Source organism: Chaetura pelagica, unplaced genomic scaffold (genome assembly GCF_000747805.2).
Source record: "Chaetura pelagica isolate M959 unplaced genomic scaffold, ChaPel_1.0 scaffold170, whole genome shotgun sequence".
NCBI classification, from domain to species: Eukaryota; Metazoa; Chordata; class Aves; order Apodiformes; family Apodidae; genus Chaetura; species Chaetura pelagica.
The window spans coordinates 683,044-695,856 of record NW_009952048.1 but is presented as its reverse complement, the minus strand read 5'-3'; the positions used below and the strand labels follow the sequence as shown (position 1 = coordinate 695,856).

The 12,813-nt window shown below is 36.6% G+C and overlaps 1 protein-coding gene across 1 annotated transcript in view; it reads right to left on the bottom strand.

Annotated features, from left to right (window-relative positions):
- Positions 1 to 12,813, bottom strand: part of UBE3D (ubiquitin protein ligase E3D) — a 49,898-nt gene that overhangs the window by 27,419 nt on the left and 9,666 nt on the right. Inside the window, exons 3-6 of the mRNA XM_010003146.1 lie at positions 11,967 to 12,198; positions 6,269 to 6,338; positions 3,759 to 3,828; positions 2,816 to 2,924 (exon numbers count right to left, since the gene is read on the bottom strand). Coding sequence (XP_010001448.1) covers positions 2,816 to 2,924; positions 3,759 to 3,828; positions 6,269 to 6,338; positions 11,967 to 12,198 — 481 coding nt within the window. The remainder of the gene's footprint in view (positions 1 to 2,815; positions 2,925 to 3,758; positions 3,829 to 6,268; positions 6,339 to 11,966; positions 12,199 to 12,813) is intronic.

Genomic DNA, 12,813 nt, shown 5'->3' with positions numbered 1-12,813 from the left:
GTCTGCTCCTTTCAGAATCTTTCTGCAACTGGGCTTAGAGAAATAACGAAAACACTGTTTTTGCGGCACCACCCATTTGCAAAGTACTTGCTTTTATCACAAGAGTTGAGATGTGGCATCTGACAATAACATTCCATCACTTGGTCAGGCTATATCTCAACAACAATGCAACAGAGCTGTAATAATTTAGCACATAATACAGAGAAAGCAAATTAATCTTCGTGGGAGGGAGGACAGTTGGCTATGAGAAAATCAACTTCTGAATGACGTTTGCTCCTTTAGGCAAGAATTTCCTTCTTTTCCTCATGCATGAACTATTTTCTGATCTTGCTTTAGGTCAGAATGAGCAATCACCTACCAAGGCTCAAAGTATTGACTCAAAGCACTTTATACATGTCATTTCCAGCTAACAAAATTTTCAAATTTTGATATGTGCTTTGAACCATATTACTCACAATATACAATCCTTCCTTTCTCTCTATCACTTCAGACATCAGAGCCTGCACAACCAAATTCCTGTCATACTAACTCCAGTAAGAAAAGAACCTTTACAGAAAGCTAAGTACATAAGGTTTAGCACTTATCAGTAGTGCAGATTGATGAGCTCTTCTGAAATGACAGCATCAGGAGAAAATGTTTGTGTTTTTGACAGCGTTTTTTGGTGTTGGATTTTGGTTTTACCCTGGTTTTTACATCACCTTGCCATTAGGCTTCAAAAGTGTTCTTAGAGCAATCTATCCCCAAACCTACTTATCTACCTCTTTCAAACCTCTCCTTTACTGAAGCTAAAAAAAAAAAAAAAACAAAAAAAAGACATATTAACATGCTGCTATGCTGACCAATAATGCACCATTTTGCTTGTGTTCTCCTATCTCTAACCATTTGCTCTCCTCATTCTTAGCTTGCAAGTCAGGCAACTTCAAGGCACGGAACCCCTCAACAGTAGAATGAAGAGAGGAGTCAAGTGATAAATCTTTTAGAAAATGTGAAGAGAGCAGAGATATAGTTAGGATAAATAAGGAAGTCTGTATACACCACTTTTTTTTTGCTTCCCTGAGGCAAAAGACTTTTATTTCTTATCTTTCTTTAAAGAAAAACAAACCAGCAACCCTAAGTTGTATAAAGCTTTCATGAAGCTGATTAGCACCAACATAAACAACAGAAAATCACAATGTCTATGAATAACATAACTGGTAATGTTAAGTGATGCATGCAGAGGGAATAAGGAAAATAAGCATACATAATATTTGTGGTTTAAAAATAAATAAATTAAAAAGACTTGTGAGAGACCTTAACCTTTATTATCACATACACAGCTTAAACTGTTTGTATTCAGGTATGTAAGCATAAATACTGTGAATTAAAATCTTTGGCTCATTGTCAAAACAAACAAGTGGGGCAGCTGGTCCATACACATCAGCAAGGAGACCACTTCTCTAACTTCGCTGTGCACTCACAGCCTCGAGCACCTATGCTTTTTACTGTTTATCTGTTCACAATCATTAATAAAAGTGCTTACATTACACTTGTGTCCACAAGGCCTTTGAGTCCTAAGACTTAACCCATGACTCCAGAACACCTGTTGGTGTGTATACTGTATCCAGGACCTCGTCCTGGACATGACTTTCTGATGTTAAACACACACCAAAATAATACCAGCAACTCACTAATAAAAAGGAAGGGATGCGAATCAGAAGCTAGCCCCCGTGCTAATTCAGCCTGCTCCTCTAATCAATACATTGACAAAAATGCAACTCAGAGCTAACGGAAATGGCAATGTCCTAAATAAGTTGATTTTTCTGTTAGAAAATATGAATTCACTATACATAGGCTACTAGACTTAAGCATCAGTATATTGGGTAACTCAGAAACACGTAAGCTAAAAGGCAAAAATCACAACTTTTTTAATGGCTACTCAATCAGACCATGCATAATGACAATCATGGCTCTGCTCATGAGACCTTATTTCATCATCATAGAAGTATTTTCTAGTGATTGTATAAATGTTATCTTGGTGCTAAAATCTGGATGTTCGGAAAGCACAGAACTTGGATAATGTATATATAAACCAGTTTATTAAATTAGATTGCCTACCTCAAAAAGTATATGTGTAAATTTAGCTAGATTAAGAATCTACAATCATGCACTTCTTTATCTTTGTGTCTATGAATTAATTACAGAAACTGCATAACCACAAATCCTGTGCTTATATTTAGTTCATGAAAAAAAGAAAACATCTCTGGTTTACCAAGGGTATAAGACGAAGATAATTCCACACTCAAATTTCTATCGATCTTAGAAGTCTGAGGAATTTTGCTGTCACTATTTAAATATCAAGCTTGACCAAGTTTAACAGCATTAGAACATTAAGTATAATAGGCAATTTTATTTTTGTTTGCACTTCACTTTGCAAGTCAATGTACTGACTCGTAGTCTCTGCTGACTTCAGACAGCGTTTGTGCAAGATGCTATACAATTTGATGAATTTCTGGTGATTAAAGATAAGAAGCACTGGAGCAAGAAGGTGAGATATATATTACAAAGTCAAAACACAAGTGTCAATTCTGGGCTACCTGTGGTATATTTGCAGTCCTTTACTGTATTAAAAGAGAAAATTTCTATATGTACATCTCTGTATATTAAAAAAATGGCAGAAAATGTCTTACTTGAACAGAATTATTCAGTACTTCAACACAAGAATTTGAAGTAATTACATTTTTTTACACATACAATTATGATCAGCATAAATAATAATATTTTAAGAGCTAGGATTCTTAAGTTAAACTTTTTCAAGATTAAAAAAAAAACAACTTACCAAAATATAGATTTTTCCATCATCCCCTTTTATGGTGAATCTAAATGTGCTTTTAGTAGAGGACAATTCCACAAGACACTGGGCAACTGTGCTCTGTACGAATTGAGACCTGTTTAAGAATTAACCATGTATTATATGTTTTCATAACAAGTTCAAGGGCAAAGTCACCAGTACCAACGCAGAACAGGCACACAAGAATCTCTATACTGTCAACTTCACTACATCATAAAACATCCTACAACCACTTTTTAATGAGCAATAGGGCTTCTCTATTTTTCCTTCCCTTTAAATCAGAGGACTTCGTATTTCCTGCAACAGGACTTTTTTTAATAGATCAGCTGTCTAAATTGCAGCACATCCTTTATTTTGACCAAGTGTCAACTGCAAAACAAAAGCTTTTTTCAAATATAATCCACAAAAGGAAAGAATAGCTACTGACACTTACTGCATGACAGAAGATAGCTAGATCAAGTTCTGTTTAACTTCAAACAGATTTACTTGAAAATTTAAAACACTTCCAATTAAACATTTCAAGCTTTACTTAACTTTCCATAATGTAATCTCCCATTTCCATAATCAGATGTCATGCAAATTTAAATAGTTCAAAATACATAAGTATTGTATTTAGGCTTATCATCTGAATAGTGAGACACTATGACAAATTACATACAATCTCTCACCTTCTACATCTTACACACACACAAACAAGCACACACACACACAGAAATAAGCAAACAAAATTGTATGTGACTGACTTCAGAATACATTACCTCTACAGTGTTAAATTCTGTGATGATTGCATTTAATTTCACTGCATTTTGCTATTATAAGTAATTCTCATTAGAGTTATTCAAGAAACTAAAATTTTGCTACATTTCCAGCATCCTTTCCAAAACACAAACCTCAGTATATTATCTGATTTTTCTTAGTTTTTATTTTTTACCTTGGTGTTGTGCTCAAACTTCCCTCAGATGGCTGAAAAATCACCTCAGTGACATAATATTTAATGGTATCTAGAATGACAAAAACATTTTTCAAGTACAACAGAAAAGATTTGTTAAGAATAGACTGTAAGTCACTGTATCACTACACTAATTAAACTTCTGTTCAACACTCAATTAAGAGGTGCAGCAGATGGCCAAATACTGCTTTGGTTTGTGGGAGGAGAAGCAACCAAGAACAGAAAACATACATTGCCAGAAGAAAACAGTTCTGACCTAACTACATGGTCAGCAATTTGTCATTCATATTGATCCTTGTTTAATGCTGGGAACACTCATCTTGAAACAAAGCAAGCAAGAGCTCAAGCCAAACCTGAAAGATGAATTGAAAGAACTTTCCTAAAGCACTGAGACCAGCATAGCTTACGTAAGTATTTCAGTACTCTCTGCTGCTCAGTAATGCTGCAGTGAATCACAAGAGACAGTTTTAATAACAGCACATATAGGGGAATCATTTCTTTTTTGCTCAAAGAGCAGAATAGAACTTGTTTGAAAAAATCATACTAACTCAATACTAATACATTTCAAGTTTCAATGTAACTTTTCCCCAAAAGTCTCACTAAGACAGCCTTTAACACTAAATGGAAGTGTTTGAGTATAGAGTTTAATTCTTATCAATAAACTCAGGTCAAAGATGATCATGTTGAAGCTCTGGGTCTATGTTACAAACACAGCCTAACCAGAGGGCCAGAAGAACATTTTAAGCATATCAGGCAAATAACCTAATGTATTAAGCCTTAGCATGTAAACAACAGTAAAGGTTTGCCAGCTTCATAAATTTTAAGTGCAGAAGGGAATGTCTTATTTGATCTCTGTCCACACATGCCATTAAAAGTGGATGAAAGCAAAAATTTCAGAAAGACAATCTGTTTTAAAGACTCTAAGGGCTCAGTAATCCCACCCCTTCAGCAGATAAGTACTGCAGTTTTAAAATTATCCTCACTGTTAGAAAATTTAAGTTTAATTTTAGTCAGTTCCACTTTGTGCCTACACCTGGGACACAGGAGGAAAAGAAGTCAGATCAGTCACACAAGCTCCCCAGCTATTACCTTGAGTAAGAAATGGGTGCTACTGCTGCCAGGACTTTGGCTATTAAGGAGACTTTTGCTTGCAGAAAGATAGAAGGTGGGATTTCCCAAGAAAAAATCATGAAGTATATAGAGTTGCAGGAAGGAATAGCTGACTGGAGAATTTAAAAGCCAAATCTGGCCTTCACAGCTACATCACTCTAATCCAGTTTTATCTTCAAGGCACTGATATCTGCTCATGAGAAAGTACCAAAGCAGGACAGTCAAGTCTGCTACCTAGTGTCCTCTCACAATGGTTCTGTCCAGACTTACACCATTTATCTCTGGTTAGATTTTTTTGGCTGTTCTTGGAACTCTGTTAAGTTCCTACAGTACTGAAGAAATATAGTAAAACAATGGACATGCTATCTAACCTCAGCCATGTACAGAGTCCAACTCCCTGCATGTCTCCATAGGATTTGCTTTTTCCTTTTGTTGCTACAACACTCAGAAGGCTTAGATTAAGACATTCATTATCTGTAAAGCTGTTTTCCAAAAACTGTTTTCCCAAAGACTTAGAACCTACATTGTGGGCTTTCAAACATCCTACCTTAAATTTGTTTTTATTAAAGCCTGTACTATACAAGACAATCAGAACTTTCTGTAATAGGACCTTCTGTCTTGTGTCTCCTCAGGACTTATTTCTTAAGACAGGTTTTGCATTTTTGTGAGAAATTTTTACATTCTCCAGATCTCTGAACTAAGCCAGGGTCACGCTGACTGATGCAGTGGAGTAGAGGGAGAATGAAAGCATGAACCCTGCTAGTAACAGTCTTGTCATTGTTTCTCTTCTGTTAATAACTGTATTTTTAAAAAACCACGAGAGACTCATCTTTATACCGCTTGAGGTAAGCCCTGCTAATTCAACATAATGACAGCTTTCAAACCAATAATCTCATCATCTTATTATTGGATGATGATGAGAGAGAGATACCTTGTTTCTTTGACAAAGCTTCCTTTCCATACAACCAGGCCGGCTGTTAGAAATTGTATCTTTAGCTTTTAGTTCTGTGTAGATCAAATTCTGAATTAACCATTCCATTATTCTGTAGGAGTTACAGCAAAATAAACAATCTGTAATTTCTTAGGTCTCCTTTTTAACTGGTATTCCTAGTAAACTGGAATAAGGTAGAGTCTTCTAAAGCTTTGGAATTAGCCAAATACACTACAGAAACAAGGATGAGGAAAATCTCTGTCATAAGTCACTTTCAAGGTGTAACAGTGAAAGAAAGCAACAACCTCATCTGTTCCAGAAATGAACAGACAAACACACAGGAATCAGATCTGCATCTTACTGATTAACTACTTTGCTCCACAGTTTTTAACCTCCAGTGGTGCCCCATGGGTGATGCAGTGAAGTTTGGTTTGGTTTGTACACCCCATACCTGATGATACTGTTTCTCCCAGCATTGTCTTGCAGCGCTTACAAATTACTCTGGCATTTTCCTTTGATTTCTGTAGGACAAAGAATCATCACTTGGTTATTCTGAAACAGGAATGTATATTTTTAACATATTGTCCAGAACAGACAGTGAACTTTGTATAGTTGTTCTGTTCTCTTTATGTACACACAGATTGGCATTCACTGTTTCAGCTTTCTACATGTGGACTTGCTTGCAGGTTTTGTACTAGCTTTAAGATCTGGCACTGTACACTGATCAGACAGCACAACCTGTAACAGTTAACAGGAGAATCTCATAATTTGAGTGACTGGATGATAAAATAACAAGGTAAATTAGATTTGGCAAGGGCAAAATAATGGATACAAACATAAGTACTCCAGAATATATACATAAAATACTATGTTGCACTGTGACTACCATCCCTCAGTAGAAAGCTCTAGCCACTGTGGACAGTTTTATAGGCACACCAGTTCAATGCTCAGCAGAGAGCAGAAAAGGTATTTTGAATGATTAAGAAACAGCTGCAATAAACAACATAGCATGATATTGCAGAAAGCTGTGTTAGATTCTCTTCTTGAGCAACTCCTCTCTCTCAATTCAAGCAGAAAAAGAAAAAATGTCAAGAGGAGAAAAATAGTTTCCATATGTGGCAAGAAAACACATGCAATGTGAGAAAGCATGACGGGAACTGAGGGGTGCCATTGAGACACATAAAATAATGAATATTTAGGAAAAACAGAAGAGGAAGAAAACTTACTTTCATAGCTCATTATATGAAATTACAACCTGGCGTGCATCAAAGAAAAGCATTTGTCACACAACGCTTAACATAGTTTGGTACTCACTACAGGAAAGTATTTTTTCATATTAAAAGTAAACATAACTTTTTTAAGCTTTTGGAAATTCAGGGGAAGCATTGCTCATCAAGGGATTATTAAAAACAAAAAATGGGGATTGAAACGTCCCGTTTAATGGCTAAAATACCCCTTAATACTTGCATTACTTTTATGCATCCCTTACTGCCCATTAAAAAGATGTCGTTTCTGGATGAATCTGTGATCTGTCCTAGTAACACTCTGACAAATTCCAGTGTGAAAATTTAAATTCTGTTTCAGTTTAAAAGATACAAGTTAGCACAACTCCTACTTTAATCCAAAACTGGTTCTGTGTGCGCTCATTACCCTGGGTGTAGCAGTAGAAGTAGTACATACATACAACCACGACTAAGCTCCTGAGTTAATAAACCCTCCTGGAGCCAGAAATCCTGAGAATGTAATGAGGAGACAGGTAAATTGGATTTTTACATGTGGTCTTTGTATAATCACCTTTATTATTGCTCATACAGTACACAGTGCATAAAAATACCCATGTGTAATTGAACAACTCCTGTTTTATTGGCTTGGTTTTTAAGTCCAAACAAGTCAACTTGAGAAATCACATTGCAGCACATGCCTACAAAAATATCTAAATTTAGCATAAATTGTTGAGGAAAAACCCCCTCAAAATTTAACTTTTTCTGTAACCTTTGTAAAAGATGGCAACAGTTCCCACAGATGCCAACTGGAGTAAACACGAACGTGCTCTTTGGGGAGCACAGCTTTTATTCATCACCACTCCTTCATCATACTCCTTAGTATAGTCATTTTAAAATGTATAACAGTGATGTGTTGGAATGATGCTCAGAACAAAAAGTGGTGCTCTGTGGCCCTAACTATGTCAGGTACAATTTTCAGCTTACAAAGCTTAATTCTGAGGTATGTCCATTACAGGATCTCTTCAGAACCTGGATTGGCGACTGTCAGACTATGTAGATTTCCAAGCAAAAACCAAACAATGCTTTGTTAATTGATTTATTCTAACTCAGGTGCTTTGAAGGGCATGTAGTCTGTGATTAAACCTGTGATGAAAGAGATTATAGACATCTCAAACAGACACATTAGGCCAATTTTTTTCAGTTACACTACAGAAAACAGTAGGTACTTCCTGTTGCAATGATAGGGAAAGGGTAAACAAGGGAGGTAGGGGAGTTATATGCACCAGTCTGGATCAGTAAGTAGGTTGTGCTTAGTCTTACAACGTGCACTAAAATATAGCCAAATGTCAGATCATATACTCAGAAACAACAGCAACAAAGCCTGTGATAAAGTGGAAGATAGAAAAAATCAAAAGAATTCAGATGATGGTAGCTATCCAAACCAGAGTTACTAATGAGATGCTACAAAAGAAAGGGCAAGTATCATCTCTGAATGCATGAACAACTGAATAGCTGACATGGATAAGCAGAAAAATACATCATCTTCTGAATTAGTGAGATGATTATTGCAAAAATGGATCTTTGAAGTATGCTAAAAATCTGGAAAATGGTTTGGAGAACTGCTACAAAAATAACTTTCAGAAAATAAATGTGTCTTTGAGATAAAAAGAGATACAGAGTTGCAATTCTTAGCCGGCTTAATTTAATAAGAAAGCAGCAAGGAGTCAAGATGATTAACCACTGAAGCAGATTACCAAGGAATGTGATAAAGTTTCCATCATTTGAAGTATGAAATCAAGATTGGATGTCTTTCTCAAAGCTGAGACAGAACTGATGCATTTGATGCTGGAAATATTAATTGGAGTCCTCTGATTGGTGCTTTTCAAATAATAAAACTAAGAGAAAGGACCACTCTAGCTCCACAAAAAACAGGAAGCGTCCCCACATGGAATCTGAGCTTACAATCACAATGTCCTGCTTGTTCCTCACAAACCAGGAATCAAACTAAAAGCCCCAGGGAGAGCCCGACAGTCTCTGTTAAAGCTTCAGAGGGTTGACTATGTTGGAAGTACAGTCCCTTTGCTATGGAGATGAGAAAAAAACAACCACCTGGTTCACTGATACACAGCTGTCCCCTTTCCAAATTCCTACCTCTTATCCCCTTTCCGAATCGATACTCCTCGTGAATACACACAGTACAATTACTTGCTTAACATGAAGACCAAGGACAGGAAGACTGAGTTTTGTGCAAACCAGTAGTTGAGGCTTGTACAAATACTGCATAGAACAACTATATAATATACAGTTGTTCCTTGAAAGCTATAGCTTGAATGGTTTTTCCAATTACAATTACAGGAACTATCTGAGAGCTATGCAGCATGGTGCCCAAACCCACCACTAACCCTTTGCATCATGCTTCAACAGCAAAAGTGATCATTTTAGCTAGACTAATTAAACCAATACATCTATTTGACAACTTGCAGCTGCTAGCAATCTGCAGATGGAGGTGCATCACCCGTCTAGTATTTTCTGTTTCTATTCCCAAGGATCTCTAATACCATGTCAGGAAAAGTATTTTTCCCAAGAGATACTATTAGGATGTGCAAGAGCATGTGACATTTTAAAACTGTGTTACACTGAAAGATGTGAGAAACATCTTTGCAAGGAACAGGTGCTGTAATGGTCTCACTGGAGGCTGGATAAGATTGTTTAAGCATCTCTGGTATATTCCTGCTACTATTTTGGTCATAGGCAAACACTTTCCAAAGAAATGCAATGCAATTAAAAGAATTTTCATACTGGGGCAGACTGCAACAATATTCTCTGAAATGAGAACTTTTATGCCAGCAGTGATCTATCTCGCCTGTAACTTTCTATTACTCGTATTATGCAAGAATTTTCTGTTTCAGTATGAGGGGTTTTTTCCTTATTAGTCCAGTTTCTGCTGGGTCTTACAGTTTTGCTTATTTGCTTGGCAACTGAGCAATGCTGGAAATACACAAACACAGAAGTGAGAATTCATTGCAAGTAAGAAAGATGTAGAAACGGGTTTGACACAAACAAGGAAAGAATTCTCAATTTCAATGCAAGTTTAAGGAAGCAAACATGAAAATTTATCACACTAAACTGCTATTGTATGTCTCTAACAGAAAACAGCCTCCTTCCTCATTCAAAAGTTCTGCTGTTATCCTGATTTGACCCACATCTGAGTAACATTCCACAACCTTTTACCATGTTTCTGCCTCAAGAACAACCCATTTCTGGCTAACATTCTCTTTGATTAAGAAGCGTGCTGGGCTAACTGCTCTCATGTCTTTGAGCAGCAATATTAACTCCATGCACCCTGCCTCTTTCTATCTTTGTTCCCATTGCTCTAAGATGTCTTTTGAGACTACTGAAATGTGACATAATTCACTTTGGGGATTTGGGCAGAAACCACTGTCCTCTTGGAAATGTGGAAACTTCTGCTCAGCCTCTTTCTTAAGGATACTTAGAAGAAATAACTTTAATTACCACAGAGTTAATCCAAATTAATCTGCTTCTCCCATGCTGATATCTTTTCAGTGGATCAGTTCCTATTTTTCCCTCCCCGTATTCTGTTTTTCAAAGAACAATGGGACAAGAAACCAAAGAGACCACAGCTGCAAGACTTGCAGATATTGACTGTAGGACAGAACTGTTCCCCAAGTAAATGGCTTGCTTGGACGCACTGCACCAACAACCAATGAACTCTGAGAATCCCAGTAATTTAGTTGGGGATAATTCAAATCCCTAATGATGACAAGCAACAGCAGCAGACAGGAACCAGGGCCCCTGGTGATACTTCTCAACAGATCAAAAGTTTCATGTTGGGAATCCGTACACAGCAAGTCATTAGCTGTTACAGACACAAGTTGCAAAAGTTCCCATAACTGTAAAATTATTTCAGCAACTAGGTTCAATACATGGTATTGGAAGAAAAGATAATATTGGCAGCCCAACCTTTGTCAGCACAAATACAGAGAAGGCGTTACGGAAATGCAGCCTTTGGTGAACAAAATTCCCGGATATTCTTCTGGTGGAAGAAGAAAAGATTTTTGCTTTGACTTGTATAGAAATGCCGCATTTCCAAGATGAGTAAAGCATTGCATTTTTTTTTCTCCGTGAGTTTTATCTCACCATTGAAAAATCAGTATCCCTACAAATGTGGTTTTTTTCCTTAGCAACAACAAATTTTAATGCTTCTAAACCAAATTATAGCGTTCTTCCTAGAGACTCAGCTGACGGATAAATCCCCTCCTGGAACAAATCAGAAACACCAAAATGTGGAGTTATAACCTGGTCCCTTTCACTAGACAGAGAGTAGTCAAATGAACTTGTTCTCATTACTATATCCTAGGAGTGTAAGGCAGTCACATCTGAACACAAAACACATTCTGATTTTTCAAAGACTTTCTAAAGCTAACAAATAATAAGAAAAAAATCAAATCACATCTTCCTTTGATTGTATTTATGGTTATGCATCCAGTCATAGGTTGAGAAGAAAAAGCACTGTCACTCTACTTCCCTGCTAATTTTTTGCTCCCTTTGACAAACACCTAACCCATTACAGTTATTATCTTACTAAATGCTGATGTCCTTCACTCAGGATATTTTGGGGGAAGTATTTGGATTTAGAAATACAGAATAGTTTCTCATTAAGTTCACAGGGAGAAGTTCTTGTATATCTAGCTTAATATCAAGATTATGGTGCATGCTTTAGAAAAGGTGCATCAGAGCTTAGAGTATTTTCTGGCTTCTGTACAACTGAGCATCAACAACTCCCTAGGACACTCAGAACAGCTCTGTAATACATACAAGTTAAATAACCCAGTGGCCAAAAAGTGTTTTACAAGCAAAACCATCCAAATATATTCACTTAAGAAGTATTCAAACAGAGTACTTTACCAAGTCAGAGCCGCTCTGAGAAGCACAGTGTGCAGCCTCTGAGGAGCACAGGGGAGACTCAGGCACCTGTGCTTCATTGTGTGAATTCAACAGAAAAAAAGTGTCTCCAAGAAAACAGTCATCATGTTGAGGATGCAAAGTGCTTCTTGCAAAGGGGTTTGGGTGACAACACCACTCTTCAACTAAAGCACTCCAGTTTTCACTTGGTAGTGGAAGAACTCTGAGAAATTTCCTAAAATGGAAGAAGAAAAAAGAATTTCATTATATTATATTATATTATATTATTTTCTAAGAGAGTTTAAACTCCTTACAAAAAAAAAAAAGGGGGGGGGGAAGTATGGCATTTTCTCCAAAATTAAATGCTTTACTTTCTTTTCAGTCAAAGGTGCTATCTTTGGATAAATTCCAAAAAAGCAATGGCAGAATGTTTCCTGCCAAGTTTGTGACAAAGCATTTCTCAAGGGTGACTCTCCAATGACTGTAAGACAGAACTTGGCATAATCTTCTCTTGAAATGAATCACACACAAAAATAAAACAGTTCTACCCAGTCATGAAAAATGTAACAATGGGCATTTTGCAATTATATTTATTATGACTTCTTGTAAAGTTCTCTTGCACCAAATGTTCATATAAGAATGACAGAAGCAGAGTACCGCCACAGCAAGGGAAAGATAGCATGTCCTCTGAAGCCCCTCAAAGTCAGATATCAGACTTTGAAACAGCTAAATCTCAACAAAAATATCACAGTATATCTTAATTGTTATTTTTTTTTAAAAAAAGTAATCTTAATTTAGATTCAGATTCAGAAGTCACATACAAAAATATCCCAAATCCTCATTCCCTGGG